The 20,346-nt window shown below is 37.1% G+C and overlaps 1 protein-coding gene across 4 annotated transcripts in view; it reads right to left on the reverse strand.

The window, feature by feature from the left end:
- HBS1L (HBS1 like translational GTPase) overlaps positions 1-17,465 on the reverse strand; it is a 140,555-nt gene extending 123,090 nt beyond the window's left edge. The window contains exons 1-2 of one of the 4 annotated variants that reach the window (XR_006356301.1): positions 17,250-17,457; positions 12,566-12,631 (exon numbers count right to left, since the gene is read on the reverse strand). Coding sequence is in view for 3 of the 4 variants with exons in the window: in XM_044001311.1 (XP_043857246.1) it covers positions 12,566-12,631; positions 17,250-17,292 (109 nt within the window). In the remaining variant the exon portion in view is untranslated. Of the gene's footprint in view, positions 1-12,565; positions 12,632-17,249 lie in introns of all 4 variants that reach the window. The other 3 variants (XM_044001311.1, XM_044001312.1, XM_044001313.1) reach the window with 3 other exon arrangements.
- Positions 17,466-20,346: the final 2,881 nt, after the last annotated feature.

Raw genomic sequence — 20,346 nt, forward strand, 5'->3', positions numbered from 1 at the left:
ATCTCATACTCTTACCAACCACTGGCCCTCTTCTTTTCTCTTTACAGTCTCATTCTTGGCACTCATTCAGTCCCACACTTTTAGCTACCATTTTCTATGTCGATGATGCCCAAATTTATATTTTTAGTTCTGACCTCTATGCTGAGTATATGGCCCTAACTCCTATTACCCACAGAACATTTTCTATTTGAATTGTTCTATCATCACCTCAAAAATGAGCAAATGTAAAACCAACAGTTGTCATTATATTTTATCCTAAAACTTATTACTACTTCTGGCTTCACTATTGTATGTTTGTTAACTATTGTTCATCTGACTGCCCAGTCATAATCTTTAGCACTATCATTAATTCTTCTCCTGACCTCTCTTCTCATATCGAAGTACCAAATTCAATTAATCCTATCTCTGCAGCATTTCTGGTTTCTCTCTCCTTTTATTTCCAAAGCTACCAACCTGGTACAATTGTCATTAGCACTTTTCTGGAGTACTACAAAAACTTTTGAAATGTTCCTTCCCTTCCACTTATCTCCATCCAATTGAAAATAATATTTTCTGACACATAAATCCAGTCATATCATACTAGTGCTTAAAAATCTTCAATGGGACCCAATTTCCCCATTGTCCCAAGTCAAGTTCACTCTTTTGCCTGTCACTAAATGTCCTCCACAATCTAGCACCACCCTATGTTTCCAGCCATATCTTATAGCTCTATTTCCTATGCATTGTTATATTCCACTCAAACTATTAACATGACTATGACATTCATTCAGCATTTATTTTGTTATGGGCCTCAATTTCCTTAACTGTAAATTAGGAGGTTGTATGAGATGTACATAGTAGTCCCTTCTCAATGTAAAGTCTGAGATGCTGGTACTGTAGCATCCATGCCCTACTAGTTAAGTTTTAAAAGAATCTGATAATGAAGAAGACATAATCTATACAGAGGACAAAGATAATCATAAAGCAAATATATTTGCTTTGTTTGATTAGTGGTTCTTAAAACAAAATTTTCAACATTACAACAACTTTGTTCAGGTAATTAAATTTTGCAGAAAAAGGGTAGATAGTAGCTAAAATATAAAAGTTTCTTGTTTTAACAATTATAAGCACATGAAATAAAGAATAAAACAATTGCCAGGCAATAAAAACACTATCTACACTATTCCAATAAAAAAGTAAACAATTACTTCTTGGTTTAAAGAAAACAGGCATCCTCTGTTGTCATAAACAAGATTAAAATTCATATTTCTGTACATACCCTTGCTATACCTAAGCATCACACCAATAATATTCTTTTTTTAAACGGTTTTGTTTTATTGACATGTTTTGCTTTTACATTACATTTCCAGATTATCTCCATATCTCTTGAAAGAGTAAAGCAACTACTTACTAGCTGTGGGACCCTGGGCAAGTCACTTAACCCTCAATGCCCTGGGATTTAAAAAAAAAAAAAGAGTAAAGCAACTGAGCAAAACTATCAGATGAGTGACCTCATCTGATGAAAAGTGTGTGCAACAATCCACAGCAGTATCTGTGCTTTCTGTAAGGTGCTTTTTAGTGAACAAATCTGTTTTCTCTCCCTCCCAGCCCCCACTGCAATGACCCCCCCCCCCAAAAAGGTGAAAAAAATTAATTCCTTGTAACAAATATGTATAGTAGGGCAAAAGAAATTCCTTCATTGGCTATATACAAAATGTGCATGCATGCATATGTGTGTGGGAGCATTAGGTGCCTGTGTTTCATTCTGCACCCTAAATCCATCATCTCCCTATCAGAAAGTGAATAGTACATTTTATCTTCATTACTCTGGAATCATGGATGGCCATTATGTTGTTCATACTTTGAACAGTTTTTGGCTATTTGTCTTTACATTATTATTGTAGAAAGTCAGGTGGGGTAGTGGACAGGAAGAGCTAAATTCAAATCAGACCTTAGACACCTGTGTGGCCCTGAGCAAGTCATTTAACTTCCATCTGCCTGGGTTTCTTCAACTGTTAAAGAAGGATAATAGTGGCAACTACCTCACAGGATTTTTGTGAGGATCAAATAAGATTATTTGTAAAGCACTCATCAGAGTATCAGGTACATATAAGGTGCTATATAAACCCTTCCTTCTACCCTTGCCTCCAGTATACATTTTTCTTCTGGTTCTGCTTGCTTCATTCTTCATCAATTTATAAGTCTTCAAAATTGTTCATTTTTGTAACACTGATATTCTACTATAAGTTTTTTTCTTCTGGTTATGTTTACTTAATTCTGCCTTAGTTCATATAAGATCTTTCCATGTCTCTCTGAAATCACTTATTTCCTCATTTTTTAGAGCATAGCAGTATTCCATTACATTCATAGCTGACAATTTATTCAGCCATTCCTCAATTGATGGGCAACCCTTTAGTTTCCAGTTTCTTAACACCACAAAAATAGGTATTATAAATATTTTTTCAATATATAGAATCTTTTCCTCTTTCTTTGATGTCTCTGGGGTATAGATCTAACAGTATTATAGCTGGGTCAGAGGCATGTACTGGTTAGTAACTTTCTATGCATAATTCCAAACTGCTTTCCAGAAGGGCTGTAATCCATTCACAGGTCCACCAACAGTGTATCAATATGCCTGCTTTCCCACAAACTCTACAACACTTAACATTTTTCTTTATTGTCATCTTTACTAATCTGATGAGGTAGAATCTTGGAAATTATTTCATTTTTATTTCAATAATTAGAATTTATTTGAAGTCTTTTGTTGTTGTTGTTGTTAATAGCTTGGATTTCTTCCTTTGAAAACCACTTGTTGATTTCCTCAAACTATCAATTGTGAAAGGCTCCTATTCTTTTAGGTTTGAATTAGTTCCTTGTCTATCTTGAAAATTAAACCTTTGTCAGAGAAATTTGCTGGAAAGTTTTTTTCCCCTTTGTTCCCTTTTAAGGCTTTTTTTTTTAGTGAGGCAATTGGGGTTAAGTGACTTGCCTAGGGTCACACAGCTAGTAAGTGTTAAGTGTCTGAGGCCAGATTTGAACTCAGGTACTCCTGAATCTAGGGCTGGTGCTCTATCCACTGCGCCATCTAGCTGCCCCCCCTTTTTTCCCTTTTAATCTTCACTTTGTTAGATTTGTTTATGAAAAAACTTTTTAACATTTTATGCAATCAAAATTATCCCTTTTATCTTCTTGGTCATGAACTTTTATTCTATCTACATATCTGATAGGTAATTTTTTTCCAGCTCTATTTTGTTTAGTCTTTTTGTTTCTCTATTTTGTTTAGAAGGTGACCTTTTATATCTAGGTCATGTGTCCATTTTGTTTATCTTGGTACTAGGTGGTGAGGTGTTGGTCTAAATTCAATTTCTTCCATCCTGCTGTTCAATTTTCCCAGCAGTTTTTAGCAATTAGTAAGCTCTTATCACAAAAACTGGGATCTTTTTGTTTATTGAGTACTAGACTACGAGATACATATCCTTTTGCATGTTATATGCCTAATCTTCTCTATTTGGTTGATTAACCAATACCAAACTATTCTGAGATTCACTGTTTTTTATAGTTTGAGACCTGATACTGTTCCACCTAATAGTGTCCTGCACCAGCAATTCTCTCATAAGCTAGCAGTACATTAGACTGAATTTTAATCTGAGTAACTGACTCATTACACAGTTCCCATCCTCCAAGAGACCTAATAATATGCGTGTTATTGTATATTCTTTCTGCCACCAATGGGTCGGATGCTGAGAGAGTACTTGCTATTCTAATCCTATGCCAGTTCAAATTGCTATTTCAAATGCAAAATATCAGTTCTCAAAAAGGAGACATCTTGTGCTTTAAAATTGCAATGTCTAGCACACGTGCCTTCTCGATTCCAGGTATAAAATCATCCAAAATTCAGCTCTCTGGCACTCTTGCTCCTTTTTAAATATATGGCTTTGTCATCAAGAAGTCAAATGACAAAAACACTCAAATGATGGTTGCTTCAAGGGAGGATTTTATTCATCATGGAGCAATAACAGTAACACTTATCCCAAAGCCAAACCTTCTTGCCCCATTCAAAAGGATGAAATCCAACCAGGCTTTGTGAATATAATTACCAAACCAAGGGAAAACCTACTTCTCTAATAATTCCTATGTGGTACCACACCGCCAATTTAGCCAAGTGATGGAATATTGTACTTTGACAGATAAATTAACTTTAGCACTGTGGCAGAAATTAAGTGCATTGAACACATTTTTTCCCCCGTCTTTTCATTTTAAGAATGGTATGGTCCCTTGGCCACTTGGATAAAGCTATTTTTAAAAATCAGTGAGGGGGCAACTAGATGGTGCAGTGGATAAAGCACCCGCCCTGGATTCAAGAGGACCTGAGTTCAAATCTGGCTTCACACTTGACACTTAGTAGCTGTGTGACCCTGGGCAAGTCACTTAATCCCCACTGCCCAGCACAAAAAAAAAAAAAAAAAAAAAAAGGCAGTGAGAAAGGGCCGAACCTCTCTCAAAGAATTAGTACTAAACTTTTGTACTTTCCCTATAAGATACTACTGTTAAGGTTTTATAAACCCACTCTAAAAAGCTGTGGCTGAGAGGAATATAAGCATCTTTTACATTTAATCTAATCTTAAAACAATGACTTCAGAGCAGGTCTTTAACATTTTAATACAATATGAATAATAATTAAAATAAATTTTAAAATAAAATACACCTACTAAAGAACTAAGAACCCAACTTCCAGATCCATAACTTCAAAGCTGAAATGGCCCACTAAGACCACTTGTTCCAGCTCAGCTCCCTCTCCAATCTCAACCTGATGGCCATTTTAACTCTAAGCTGAAGTCCAAAACATATATTGACTGGATACATTACGAATTCATGCTATCTAATGTCAATTGAGCCCTCTCTCCAGCAAAGTAATACTGTTAATTCCTCCCTAAGTGATTCCTTATGATACTCCCTACAGGAGGGATTCCAAACTTTACCTCTCCTCAAGCTTCTCACTTTCCCCTTTCCCCTCTAAACTGAGAACTTTGCCTCTTACTTTACACTCAATCCAATAGTTAACCATTTCAACTCTACAATCTCTTCTGCCTCCTTGATTTATTGTTGCCCATTTCTTGACAAACCTCAGCCTTCCCACCATCTGCCTCCTCCACTTCTATTGATTAGTGCCCTAAAAGCAACTGGAAGTTCCATAATAGTGCTAACTGGCATTACAAATTCATGTTATCCAACTTCAACTGGGCCCTCCCTGTAAGACGGTCCATTTGTTTCTTAACAGTTCCTATCTCACTCCCCACAGAAGCTATTCTAGACTTTCGCTCTCCTAAAGCCTCTCACACCTTCCCTTCTAAACTGAGGATCTTGAGTTTAACTTTGAAGAGAAAATGGAGGCCATTCGATATGAGCTCTCCCTACACATGTTCTCTTCATCTCAAAACCACTGTCATTTCTCATTTTTTCCTTTTCCTTCTTGCTAAAACTAACCCCTAATGTACCCTTGATTCCATCCTAAACCATCTGCTCTAGCAGCGTGCCCCCCTTAATATCCGCACTAAACTCACTAATCTTCTACCTCTCAATTTCCTCCTCTATTTCCTTCAAATATACCCAAGTCTCCCCACCCCTTAAAAAAATCTTTACTAGACCCTACTATTCCCGCAAGCTATCATCTTATACCTCTTCTCACTTTCTTAGCCAAAATCCTACAAAAAGCTCACTCATGCTTTCTCTGTGTGTGTATGTATGTATGTGCACATGTATACTCACCCATGTGTGCACACACATACTACCCTCTACTTCTTGTCCTCTCACTATTCAATCCTTTGCTCTCTGGCTTCTAAACTCACTCTCCTAACTGCTCTCTCCAAGTTATCGGTGATCTCTCGTCCTATCATTTTTTCCCCCAGCACTCATTCTTCTTTACCTACCTGGTTCTTTTGACACTGCTGACTACCCTCTCCTCTCTGGTTCTCCTCCTATCTAATCACACTCAATCTTCCTGGAAAGCTGTTCATATGCAGTTAAGTGTAAACATTTACATTTATTTTTATACAGACATGTATAAATACACACACATACACTTATATACCCAAGTATGTATATGTTAATACACGCACATATATATCACCCTCTAACTGTGGGAGTTCCCAGATTTATGTTCTAGGCCCTCTTTCTTTCTCTCTCTACTCTCATTGGTTTTTCACCTGTTTTTAGTCTTTGGACTCCTCCATCACAACCCCAGAAACTTCATCATCCTGAAAGATGAACCAGCCTTGGTAATGAGACTTCATTAGTGTCCTCGGCCCCTGGGGCCCCTGTGACTGGAGGGAGGAAGTGATGAGCTCCTCCCAAAAACTCCATTTAAGGAGTGTGCCCAGGCTAGCCATCTCTAAATTTTCCACTCAGCTGCATTTCTTTGGATTTCACCATGGTCTTGCACCAAATACCTTCTCCCCCTTCCCACTTTTCAGCTGCCTTTTAAGCTATATTTAGACTTTAAGTCTCTGGAGGACAGAGACTGTCTTTCTTTTTCCAGCACATTTGTATCCCCCAAAACCTGGCCTTAAGTCTTTCACCACTCCAGACCAGCCTACGTACAGCTGCCAAAGTAATTTTCCTTAAGTGCAGATGTGACTACATGACATCCACTCATTTAATTCCAGTGGCCTTTTATCACCTCTACACTCAAACAAGAACTTCTGAAGCCCTTCACAACCAATCTTTCCAGCCTCACTAGATATTAATCACTACCCCACACTGTGATCCAGTCTTATTGGCTTTTTCCATATTCCTAACACAAAACATCTACCCCCCTCCAAGGCTAGTCTCACATACCTGGCCAGCACTCCCTCCTTGCCTCTTCCTCAAAGAGTCCTCTTCCTTTAAGACTCAGATGTACCATCTTTTTACACTGAAGCCTTTTCTCCTTCCCTCTCAAAGCACCCTGTGGTTAATTAGGTTGTATATATTTGTATTCACTTTATGCTGTACAGACTTAATGATATACTTGTTTTCTCCCTCACCTGAATGTAAAAGTTCTTTGAGTAAAGATTGCCTCATTTCTGGTGCTTAGCACAGAATGGGCATTACTAATAAGTGTTTGAAAATCACCATTTCATTTCATTCCAACAGCAAGCACAATGTAATAAAAAAAGGGATGGATTTGGAATGAGAATACCTGGGCTAGAATCTCAGTTCTCCTACTTTCAATTCAGTTCAACTAAACAAAACATTGAGTACCTATAATGTTCAAGGCACTATGCTACATAAGGTGTTCTACTGTTAAACTGCCCTTCATATTACACGTGTCTACCTTCTGATCTATTCTATAGTTAACTGTCTACATACTTTTTAATTGTACCCCAGTTAAATCTGAAAGCCTTGAAAGCCAGGACTGTTTTGTTTTTACCTCTATCCTCAGCACCCAGCAGTACCTGGCATGCTAGCCACTTAATAGATAGATCCTTGTTGATTTTAGCACCAAAATAAAAAACAGAAAAAAGCAGGCCCTCTCCTCAAAAAGATCACATTACTATCTGTGTGACCTTAGTTAAGTCACTTAGACTTTCTGGACTTCAGTTTCATCATCTATGGAATTAATGACAGTCCAAATTACATTTGAGGTTAATTTTTATAGTAAGTATTAGATATGTACACATTTCATACATACATATATATGTGTGTGCGCGCATATGTATATATGTGTGTATGTATGTATGTGTATATGTATGTATATATGTATATGTACACACACACACCCCTCTGTTGTTTAGTCGTTCCAGTCATGTCCAACCCTGTCCAACCATTTGACATTTCTTGGTAGAGATACTGGAGTGGTTAGCCATTTCCTTCTCCAGCTCATTTTACAGATGAGGAAACTGAGGCAAACAGGGTTAAGTGACTTGTCCAATGTCACAAAGCTATTAAGTGTCCTCAGCTGGCTTTGAACGCAGGGAAGATAAGTCTTCCTGACTCCAGGCTCGGTGCTCTATCCACTGTACCACCTTGCTGCCCATGCACCCCTGCATACCTATCTGTATATAGGTGTGTGTATGGGTGTGTGTGTGTGGGGGGGGGTGTATATGTGTGTAAAAATCCCCCATCTAATCTGGTGCCAAGACCTATTGATTTTATTTCTGTAACATCTCTCCCAAATGCCTCCTCTCTCATCTGCCACTGCCACTGCCCTGGTGTACCCTCATCACCTCACACCTAGACTATTACATTAGCTTTGTGGTTGGTTTCTCTGCCGCAAGTCTCTCCCAACTGCAGAACATCTCCATTCGCCTGTGATTACGATCTTCCTAAAATAGAAGTCTGACTATATCACCCCGCGACCTCCTAATGAATAAACTCCAGTAGCTCCTTATCACCTCCAAGATCAGATATAAAATCCTCTGTTTGGCATTCAAAGCCTTTCATAACCTGCCCCTATCCACCCTTCCAGACTTCTTACACCTTAAGAAAGCTCCGACCCCACACCCAATACTTTGCAAGCCAGTGACACTAGCCTCCTTGCTGTTCCTAAAACGAGATGCTATATATCCTGACTGATTATTTTCAGTGGCTGTCCCTCACATATGGACCAATCTCCCTCTCCTCACCTCTACCTCCTGGCTTCCTTCTACAAGTCCCAGCTAAAATCCCACCTTCTACTCCTTAACTCAAGTGCCTTCATTCTGTTGATTATTTCCAATTTGTCCTGTATATAGCTTGTTTGTACATAGTAGTTTGCATGTTTTCTGCCCATTCAATTTTGAGCTCCTTGAGAGTGGGGACTTTTACCTTTCTTTGTATCCAAAAGTTTAGTACAGTACTTAGAATACAGAATAGGTGTTTAATAATGTTTACTGACCATATGAGTGTGTCTGAGGACCATCAAAAAGTTCATTTTCTTGCTAAGAATCTTATTATTTGCTAATCCTTAATTCCTAGGAAAAAAAAGGCAATGCTACCCAGGAGTTAAACTTACAACCAAAATATCAATTATATATGGAATTCAAAGCTAAGTTTTTGACTCTAAATCCAGTGCTCTTTAATTCCCATATGAAAATCCAGGACTAAAATGAACTAGTCAGGAAATACATTAGTTTGTGAAGTTTTGAAGAAAAAACATTATCTGCCAGCCTCCATTTCATCATCTACAAAACAGGGGTAATAGCACTTCATTCCCAAGGTGGTTGTGAAGATAAAACAAGATATTTGTAAAGTCCTCTGTAAATCTTTAAATGCCATGTAAATGTTATATTTTAGTAGTAATAAAATCACATAGCTGAATTTATTTACTTTTTTTTGTTGAAGGTATAGAATATTTTGAAAATGAGATGGGGTTTAAAGAAGCAGGAAAAGTCTTTCTTCTTATGGTCCTTAAATGAAATAAAAGGAAACTGGATAAGCTAGATTCACAGATTGATTACCCTTAGTGCTGGTTCTAAATATTCATAACAGAAAGTTAAAAACTGAATAAATACATATACTTACTTTGTTTAAGCTAACTTAAACAAAAATATTCTAATAACATGCTAGTGGCAGAATAAAAATAAAAATCATCAATAAACTTTTCTGGACTAAGTCCCACTTTCTCCGTTAACACATAAATATGGGACTTTTTTTTTTAAAGGTTGTAAATACAAGTCCATTAGGGCTGCTTTAAGTGTAATTTGATGGAAAGAACACAAAATGAAGAGTAAGGAGATGCAGCTCCAGGTCAGAAATTGGTATAAAATTAAATTAAATCACTTCATGGGTTGGGCTATACTAACTCTATTTCTAGCTCTAACACAATTAATATATGATTCCTTCAACAGGTATTTATAAAGGGAAATATAATGACAAGTTTAGAGTAACCTTTAGCTGGATCAAAAGCCACTGACACTTGACAGTAGTAGTTAATAACAGGTACTTCTAAGAAAAATAAAGAGACTTCAATGAAACGAAGTACATCAGCTAGATCCTCACTAATTCTACCCCTAAGTCACAAAAGTTCTACCAGTATCCAGATTACAGGAAGGAAAGTGAGAGATGTGCTTCTGATATCTTTAGGTGGAATTCCAAATATATTTACCAAAATAAATCTTATGTAATTCCATAGTTATGCTCTGTAGAAGTACCGTTAGTAGAATATTATACTTCAGGTATCACATATGCACACACTCCCACTCCATCTCTAATTTATATAGTCTTAAAAAGTTCCTGAGGCAAAGGGAAATTGCTTGTCTATAGTCACATACTTACTATCAGTGTCAGAATTTCAATTCAATTCTTCCTTCCTGACTCCAAGTCCAAGAGTCTATTGTGTAATTTAAGATTCTAAATGTGGATTCTAATCTGTTCCCCCAGTTTTGGGGGAAACTGACTAAAATCACTGATAAAACGAGTTTAGGTTTTTAAGGGTTTATTGGAAAATAGAAAGAAAAAGATTGAGAACAGAATTCCAACAGCCTGGCATTCCTATCTTTCCTCAAATTTCCTGTGAAGTCCTCTGCTGCCGCCACCACCATCAAATCAGGAACCCAGAAAGAGAGCAAGCTCTCCGTGCAGGCTCCCTTTCCTCCTTCCTGTCTCCTCCCAGACCATAGGAGGCTCCTCAAGTTGATTGGCTGGTAGCCTTGATAGACAGCACCCATGAGCAAACGTCATTTCCTGACGCCAAGGAAAAGCCACAATGCCTCTGAGGCATTTTCCTCATGGCAGAGCTTTCCCACAGCAAGTCTCCAGTAGGTGGCATCATTCCAATCATTACACTATCCACTAAACCATGCTTTTTTTTCAGGTACGTTATGGACCAAATAAGTTTTTGTGGGACAGCTCTGAAATCTAATCACCATTTTTACAACATTGTTTCTCTAAAGAAATGTATTATTAAGTAGTAGACAACCAACTTACAGGTAATTTTCTTGAACTAGCAGACTATATTAACAGAAGTTTAAAGAACACTTCAATATTATAGAATACACAAGACCCAAAGTAGAATCCTGCAACCTTTGTCCTATTCCTTAAAGAAGAAAATAAAGACCAAAGAACTGCTTTTGATGTAATTTAACTATGACTAGAGAAAAGGATTATAGCACTTCCTCAAACTTTACTTAAAAGACCACCCATAAAACAGCTTTGAAATGAAAAATCAGTCCTCTAATATTTGGGAATAACTATACATAAATTATCAAATAACTACAGAGAATAAAAAGTGAAAAGGTTTGCCAAAAATATCTGTGAAGTTCTATAATATTACTCACCGTATTACCATTATAGGACTTAAAACTGGAAAAAAATCTAATAAATCATTTTGCAGATTTGAAGAAGCAGAGGCAGGATTCTCAAATGCAGTTCACATGACTAGAGAATCAATACTCATTTTCAACATTGCATTCCACACCACCAAAGAAAAGTATTTCTCATCTCCAATACACATAGGAAAAAGCAGATACATAATTTTTCTACAAGTTGCTTAAAACTTAAAAGGCAAAAATGAAATCCTATTTTTTAATTTGTAGGTAAAACTATTTAGCCCATGTTTTCAAATGTATATTAAAGTATTTATCTTCCAATCCAATCCAACTGTATGTATTAAATGCCTGTTAAATACGGGGAACTGTTGCTAAATTCCAAGAATATAAAGACAAAATGAAAAACAGTCCTTGCCCTCAAAGAGCTTACACAACATGGCATTCTTCTAATATATTCAAGGTCCAGAAAAACAGTACTTTTATCCACCTGTTTTTTCCAAATCCCATATCAAGACTTTCCATTTCAAAATTGGAATACTAATGCATTGTTGGTGGAGTTGTGAACTGATCCAACCATTCTGGAAAGCAATTTGGAATTTTGCCCAAAGGGCTATAAAGCTGTCCATACCCTTTGACCCAGCAATACCACTATTGGGTCTTTTTCCCAAAGAGATCATAAAAAAGGGAAAAGGACCCACATGTACAAAAATATTTATAGCTGCTCCTTTCATGGTGGGAAGGAATTGGAAACTGAAGAGCTGTCCATCAATTGGGGAATGGCTAAACAAGTTGTGGTATATGAATGTAATGGAATTCTACTGTGCTGTAAGAAACAATGAGCAGGCAGATTTCAGAGAAACCTGGAAGGACTTGAATGAACTAATGATGAGTGAGATGAGCAGAACCAGGAGAAGACTGTACACAGTATCATCAACATTATGTATTAATCAACTGTGATAAGACTTGGTTCTCAGCAACACAATGATACAAGATAGTTCCAAAGGACTCATTATTGAAAAGGCTCTCCAAATCCAGGAAAAAAAAGAACTATGGAATATGGATGCAGATTGAACCATACTATTTCTCTTGGTTTTGTTGCTGCTGTTTTTCTTTTTTTGAGGTTTTACTTTTTGCTCTGATTCTTCTCTTATAACATGACTAATGCAGAAATATGTTTAATGTTATTATACATATATAACCTATATCAAATTATTTGCTGTCTTGAGGAGAGGGGGAAAAAATCTGAAACTTGAAATTTTTTAAAAACAAATGTTGAAAACTATCTCTACATGTAACTGGAAAATAATAAAATACTTTTATAATTTAAAAAAAAGACTTTCCATTTTATCCAGAATACGTACCTGTTGATGGTGAAATACAATAATCATCCTCTACAGACTGGCCATAGAGATCATCATCTTCAAAATCTAAATGAAATATACAATAAGTTAACATAAATATCAACTTTTTAAATTCTAATCAATAATGCTTCTAACATTAAAATAAACACATCTATGTTAAGAAGACCCTGGGACATGTTACTCTAAAATTGTTTCAAAGACTGTAACTATCTAAAGATTGGAGTACCTTTCCAATGGATATCTACGTTATTTCTAGTTCTTTGCTACAAAAAGTATTGCTATGAATATTTTAGAAACATATAGGACCTTTCAATCTTTGACCTCCTTGGTGTACATGCCCAGTTATAAGATCAAAAAGTTGAACAGCTCCAGTTCATCTTACAGTCAGCTATCAGCATATACCTACATCACCTTTCTTCCCCCATTCAATAAACTTTAGTAGCTCCCTATTATTTATAGGATCCAAATATAAAATCCTCTTTGGCATTTAAAATGTTTTTTAACTTGGCCCTCTCCCACCGTATCAGTTTTCTTATACCTCATTTCCTTCCAGGTCCTCTGTAATCTGGTAACACCAGATTCCCTGCTTTTCCTCATACAAGATACTCCATTTACCAACTCAGAACATTTTCCATTAACTATCTCCCATATCATTTCATATGAAATGCCAGGTTGGATGAATGAAAAGCTAGAATTAAGGTTGCCAGGAAAAATATCAACAATCTCTAATATGCAGACAACATCATTCTGATGGCAGAAAGTGAAGAGAAATTAATAAGTCTTCTGATGCAGGTAAAAGAAGAGAGCAAAAAAGTTGGTTTGAAGCTTAACATCAAAAAAACTAAGATCTTGACAACTGGTTCCATCACTTCCTGGCAAATAGAAGAAGAGTAGCTATGTCAGATTTTGGTTTTGGCCTCAAAGATCACTGTAAATGGCAACAGCAGCCATGAAATTAAAAGATGCTTGCTTCTTTTGGGAAATCTGGACAGCATACTGAAAAGCAGAGACATGTTACCTTGCTGAAAACAGTCTGTATGTATAGTCAACAGTAGAATATATGGCCGTGTGATTTGGACTATAAGGAAAGCTGAGCACCACAGAACTTTAAAATTATGGTCCTGGAGAAGACTTTCAAAAGTCCCTTGAACAGCAAAGAGATCAAATCACTCAATGCCTAAAGACATTAATTCAGGCTATTCACTGGAAGGTTCAATACTAAAGCTGAAGTCTAAATAGTTTGGCCACATAATGAGAAGATAGGACTCATTGGAAAAGACCCTGATGTTAGAAAAGACTGAAGGCAAAAGGAAAAGGGAACAGCAGAGGATGAGATGGATAGATAGTGACATGGAAACAATGAACATGAACTTGGACAGACTTCCAGAGACAATAAAGGATAAAGGGGCCTGGAGTGTTATGGTCCATGGGGTCATAAAGAGTTGGAAATGACTGAACAACAACATCCCCCATGCCTGGAACATTCTCCCTCCTTTTCTTTACTTCAAAGCTTCCTTGGCTTCTTTAAAGTTTTAGTTTCAATCCTACCCTTTGCAAGGTGCCTTCCCTCCTACATTATCTCCAATATATCTTGTAAGTTGTTTGCATGTTATCTCCCCTATTAAACTATGAGTTCCTAAAAAGTAGGAACTGGGTTTTGGGTTGTTTTTCTTTGTATCTTCTGTGTCTCCAAAGCTTAGCACAGTGCCTAGCACATACGGACTCACAATTCAACGGTGTTTTCCAGATCTGTTATGCAGATTTACAGTTCCAATGCATTAAAAGTGTGGCTATGCTCCCACAACCCCCTTCAACACTATTTTCATCTTTCCTTATCTGTGCCAATTTGAATGAGGGGAAACCCCAGAATTGTTTTAATTTTCATTTCTCTTTTGTGTGATTTTGAGTATTTTATTAATATTTCTGTCCCAATATTTTAAAATGTGTTATGCTTATATTCCAAACTGCTTCTCCAAGAAAATAAAATGATACTATTCACTACCATCTATAGAATGCATGATCTGAGTTGCCTTTTTTCGTTGTTTAATGCTGCTTAAATTAGGCCAAAATGAGCTATCCACCCATCTTTTCATCTCGGGAACCTTGTAATGAATGGCATATATTTTTAATACAATTGGCTGAGCTTAGTGGTGGTACAAACAGTAAAATCATTTTCCTATTATCTGTGTGCATGACATTACTTCGAGAGACATTAAACTCCACAAGATCTATGTCCACGGTTTTATTTTCCCACTAGAGTATAAGCTCCATGCAAACAGCATCCTTCTCACTATGCCTAGCAGTATTCTTTACATAGGGGACACAAATATTAGTTAAATTTAAATGAAGTAAAAAAGACTAGGTATGGATGCTCACAACCTTAGAACAATCAGGCTTATGCTGTAATTGGTTTCAAAACCTCAAAAAAGGCAGTGAAAATAGCAAAAATTCAAAAAGCGAGATCCAAGAATAAAAAGGGGGAGACTGGCACAAATCTGCATAACATATTTAATAAATTGTATTCTTTAAGGACAAAGACTCATAAGAATGAATTAGATGCCAAGTAAGAAAGGAATTTAACTAATTTTCAAAGTCTATCAAAAATTCTCAGAACAAAAGTCGGGGGAAAAAACACTCTCTGGGCATAGAGAGAACAGAAAATTTAAATTAACAATTTTAAATGAAATCAGCAAGTTCAATTTTAAGAAGTAGCCCAGGGGCAGCTAGATGGTGCAGTGGGTAGAGCACTGGCCCTGGAGTCAGGAGTACCTGAGTTTGAATCTGGCCTCAGACACTTAACACTTACTAGCTGTGTGACCCTGGGCAAGTCACTTAACCCCAATTGCCTCACTTAAAAAAGAAAAAAAAGAAAAAGAAAGTAGCCCAACTAAAGCATATTACATCAAGAAATTATTCATTAGCAACTCCAACAAAATGCAAACTAAAAAGCATTTCAAAATACATTAACCATCCAAAAGGTATTGAAGATGTTTCACAAAATGATTTTTTTTTTTAAGTGAGATTTTTGGCCTCTTCACCATGCTGACTCATGATTCAGAGAGTTTTAGTTATTCTACAAAGTCATGCCATCACAAACACCTAAGACAAAACAAGATGAAGAAATTTATTCCTGACATATTTAAAATGGATATGATGTCACCAACTGTTCCGAAGAAAACATGGCAACCTGAACTCAGGAAGGTCATTGAGAAATTGAGAAAAAACTTAGGGGCTTAGTTCAAAAACTAAATGTAGAAAGGTAGTAATAATTAATTCTATTCATATGTTGTTTTGTTTTCAGCAGACCTTCCACTTAATCTAATGCAGTTTACTTAAACATCTGTGATCTACAACATTTAGACTAGCTTTAAAAGGTTTCCATTTTAAGCAAAATCAGGAGCATGACAAACATAATAGGTAACGGGTTTACAATAAAAATTGCATAAAGATATGCGGTAGTTGCTTTATAAATACTAACATTTAAGGATATATCATGAATTCCTAATTTTCCTTTTAGAATTTGAATGTGGGTAACTGGATTAGATTAAAGAAACATTAAGTGCCAACTTATGTTAAGAACTAGGGTTAAGAAACACAGAAGTGAAGAGAACGGATATGCTCTTGGGGCACTTTAATAGAGGTAAAAGTTATTTAAATTACCAAATTTATTAAACTGCCTCCTGTATTAGTTTATATATTTTTAAATAATTAGATCCATTTATCTAGTATCCAGTATGTAAGGGAAGTACTTCTTTCTGTCATAACACAAACTCATTCCTCCCTTTTACAATAATTTCGGGATTTGAAGAGGCCCAAATTCATCATAGCCATGACTCTACAAGACTGCACAGACTTTGGTTACAATCTCCTCTCTGTCTTATGTATTCTCATACGGAAGTCCAAGATCATTTTAGTTTCTCTTCTTTGGACCTTTATCATGGAATTCTAAACTCCTAATTTAGTAGGAAATTTAAATGGAACAAAGTCAAAAAGATAACCAGTTCATTCACACAATTCTTAAGTGTACAAGTAAACACGAAGTGTGATACTGAACATTTTTACTATGCACATTTATAACACAACAACCCCCAAACAAAAACTTTACTTCGAGAACATAACAAAAAATGTTTGTTTTTTAACTGGTGGAGTTTATTTTTTAAAGGAAATAGAGCAGTGCAAAAAGACAAATGGGGGGGCAGAGGGAGGGCACTAAAGAAGAAAACGTGTGTATGCACAGACCTTAAAGGAAATCTCCCTAAAAAGTGATATTTACACTAGTATTTACACCTCATCAATAAATTAATAAACGTTATTAAGCGCCTACTAAGTGGCAGGTGGCAAGCATACCAAAATCCTAACCTTGTAAAATCCCTACCCGATAGTTTACGCACGCTGCCCACATAACAACAAAAAAAAAATGACCACGAGTGGCAGCTGGGTCATCCTCTTACCTATCTCTGACAAATCTTTCCCTTCCCCAACGTGTTTGTGGCAAACAAAACCTACCAGTTATCCTGGCCCCCACGCTCCGAAATCATCACTCCGGGGCCTAGGGTGCTGAGGGAAACCAAAGGGAAGCGGCCGAACCGGAGGCCCGGAGCAAAGGAAAGACAGTCAGTCAGTCTCCTAAGGCCCAAGGCCGCGGCCCAGGGTGGCAGGGGGTGGTACTGGGCTTTGTACCCACCTTCATCGTAGTTGTAGCCTCGGACGTTCCTGTGCCGAGCCATGGCGACTACGGCGTTCGCCCCACCGCTGCGCCCAGCTGTCTCGGCCCCCTCAGACTACTTTTTTCAGAAGCCCCGGCGACAGCCAAAGTAGCCCGGAGAAGGTTCGGACGCCATGTTAGCTTCCGGCAAAGCTCCCCGTAAAGGTTCTGCGCAGGCGCAACGACGCGCCGGACGGCGACGTCTCCAGAAAACGCATGCGCACTGAGACTTCAAGCATCTCACCCACTCCCTACTCCCCCGAAACCAGCGGGATGATTGGTAGCACGCCGGGGATTACGTACTGGAGCTCCGCCCACACACCACTTGAGCCTTCCAGGAGTTTGGGCTGCCAGAGCACCGACCTTGTCACGTGACGCCTCCTGTGTTCTCACACACGTGAAATTTGATTTGGTTCCGAGTACTTGTGAATGGCGGTGGTAGAACAGATCTGGCCCGACTTGTTATAAGTTTCTGTCAGTCATTTTGTGATATTTGGTAGAAATGTGGAGATAGGAGAGTTAGTATGAAGTTGGAAAAAAGCGAGCTTTTTAGCGTAGGTGGATGAAGGCTATAGATGAAAACGATGTGTATTTTAAAGCAAACTGCATAGGGAAGAATGTTGGCAAATATGCGTTCAGAGGTAACATACAAGAGGTCAAAGACTTACAGAATACACAGAAGTTTCATGCTATATACTTTATCCTAGAATTTCTTTGCGGGGCGGGGCAATGAAGGGTAAGTGATTTGCCCAGGGTCACACAGCTAGTAAGTATCAACTGTCTGAGGCCAGATTTGAACTCGGGTCTTCCTGAATCCAAGGCCAATGCTTTATCGACTGCGCCACCTAGCTGCCCCCCATGCTATATACTTTAGAGAAAGGAGTTGGGAGAGGCTAGTCAGAGTGAGTACCAAACAACATCACAAAATATGAAATGATATTTTAACAGGAAATAACTAGTCACTTCTGGAATTATCTCCAAATCTGTCATCCATGTACAATTAGATTGCCTATTTGTTAAAGCAAAAATAAAAATCAATACAAAATTAGAAGAATAAAAAGGAAATTATTTCTGAAGGAACAAACATCTACACAAGCTATCACCATTTCCTAGATAAGTTTAACTCATATAAAAAAGAAAAAAAAATCCTATAAACCAACTCAACCAGAAAATAATAGCTAGCATTCACATAATGCTTCATGGTTTACAAGGCACTTTACAAATACTATCTCGTGTTATCATCCCGACAACCTGGATAAGTAGATGCTATTATTTTTCCCATTTTACTGATGAAGACACTGAGACAGGTTAAGTGATTTACTCAAGGTAACACAGCTAATAAGCATCAAAAAGTAGATCTGAACTCAGGTCTTCCTGACTCCAAATACAGCATTCTTTCTGCCTCCTCCATTTCACTGACAAAAGTCATGACAGTTCCACAACCCTCTGATTATTGAAATAACAGGTAACTGCCCCGGGGATTAGGTGCTGGATCTGCTCACCATACTATTTTCCACTGTTATGGCGCATGTCTAACATAGTTCAAATCAAAGACAAATTAACTACAGAGGGTGAAGTCTTTAGATAGTCTTGTTTGTGTATAACATTATGCTAATTCCATCAAGCCCTAGAATATTGCAGAGCCTCAAAAATAAAACCCATAATTATTCAAAAGACTTTGGTTTAAGTATCTACACAGGAAAAACCAACCAAATGAAGAGTCTCTATTCTCCAGACTATATACACAGGAGAATTAACAATCCCTAAGGATGCTTCATCAGTAAAAATATCTTGGACACATAACTCTGAGGGGACAATTATCTTGGATCAGTGCTGAGAAAGAAGAGTAGAGCAGGTTGAATGACTTTGTGTACATTGTGCAGTGCTTTTAATTCTACCAAACTTCTTCTTGAAACAAGGTCCCAGTTCTTTGATATCAGTATTCTTCTGTTGGTGTTATATGTCTGCAAGTCACAGAGTACCACAGTCAATGACGAATTAAAGCTGAAAAGAGCCCAGTGACAATGGATCGAGTTATATAGTGGGTGTGAATATGGCACTAGTGAAGACTAATTCAAAAGAAGCAACAATAAAGGATATAATCAAAGAAATGCATGATAGAAAAATATGTGCTGGTCATGTAGCAAGAGTCATGTGTTAGATAAGCAGTGGATAGCTATATATTACATTGGAATCCATCTAGTGTCAAAAGATCTAGCAAAAGGCCCCTATCATGTTCAGTGGACTTCTTGCAGAGGTCTTATGGGAGAACATGAACTAGAATTACAAAGGATGAGAAGGCATGGATAGGTTATGATCTGCACCAATAGAGGGAGTATTCACATAAATGGCATATAAGATCCAATGAAGTATAATGATACTGCTGATAGATGGTTTGTTTTTTGGTTTGTTTGTTTTTCTTCACTAGTGCTTCTGGCTAAAAAGAGTTAACTTTTTGAAATCAATGAATATAGTGCAAACATGGAGTAATCCTCAAAATATTTGTATTCAGCTGCATTGTTGTTTTCCTCAGTTTTATTTTTTACATTTCTTCATAGACTGATCTCAAAATTTATGTTCCTTGACTAAACACCAATTAGAAAAAAACCAAGAAGCAAAGAATGGCAGGTTAATATGAAAAATTGCTGCCGACTATACAAAGTAGATTCTAGTCCACTTGGAGATGCTCAAGGATGTCATAGAGGAGTATTATGAAGGCTAAGTACTACATCCAAAATATTTCTGTTATTTATCCTAATATCTAACATTGCCTCCTTTATATGGTAGCATATTTAACATGTCATAAATAAATAAACAAGTCTTCAAAGGGGAATTTTCCTGTCATATTATTTTTGTTAGAGAAAATTTTCCTTTTTTAGTTAAAATTACTTTGTACCAATATAAACTTTCTTCTATGAAATGACATGAAGAAGCACCTTATTATATCTCAGAAAGTCCTATGAATTGAAATTAATTCAGCAAGATACTGGTGTTCCTTGTAAGTGAATCTGTTATATACTTCTCTAATTGTTTTTTTTTACTTCTTTAATTCTTAATCTTTCCCCTATCTTGTGCA

This window comes from Dromiciops gliroides, chromosome 4 (assembly GCF_019393635.1).
Source record: "Dromiciops gliroides isolate mDroGli1 chromosome 4, mDroGli1.pri, whole genome shotgun sequence".
Classification (NCBI taxonomy): Eukaryota; Metazoa; Chordata; class Mammalia; order Microbiotheria; family Microbiotheriidae; genus Dromiciops; species Dromiciops gliroides.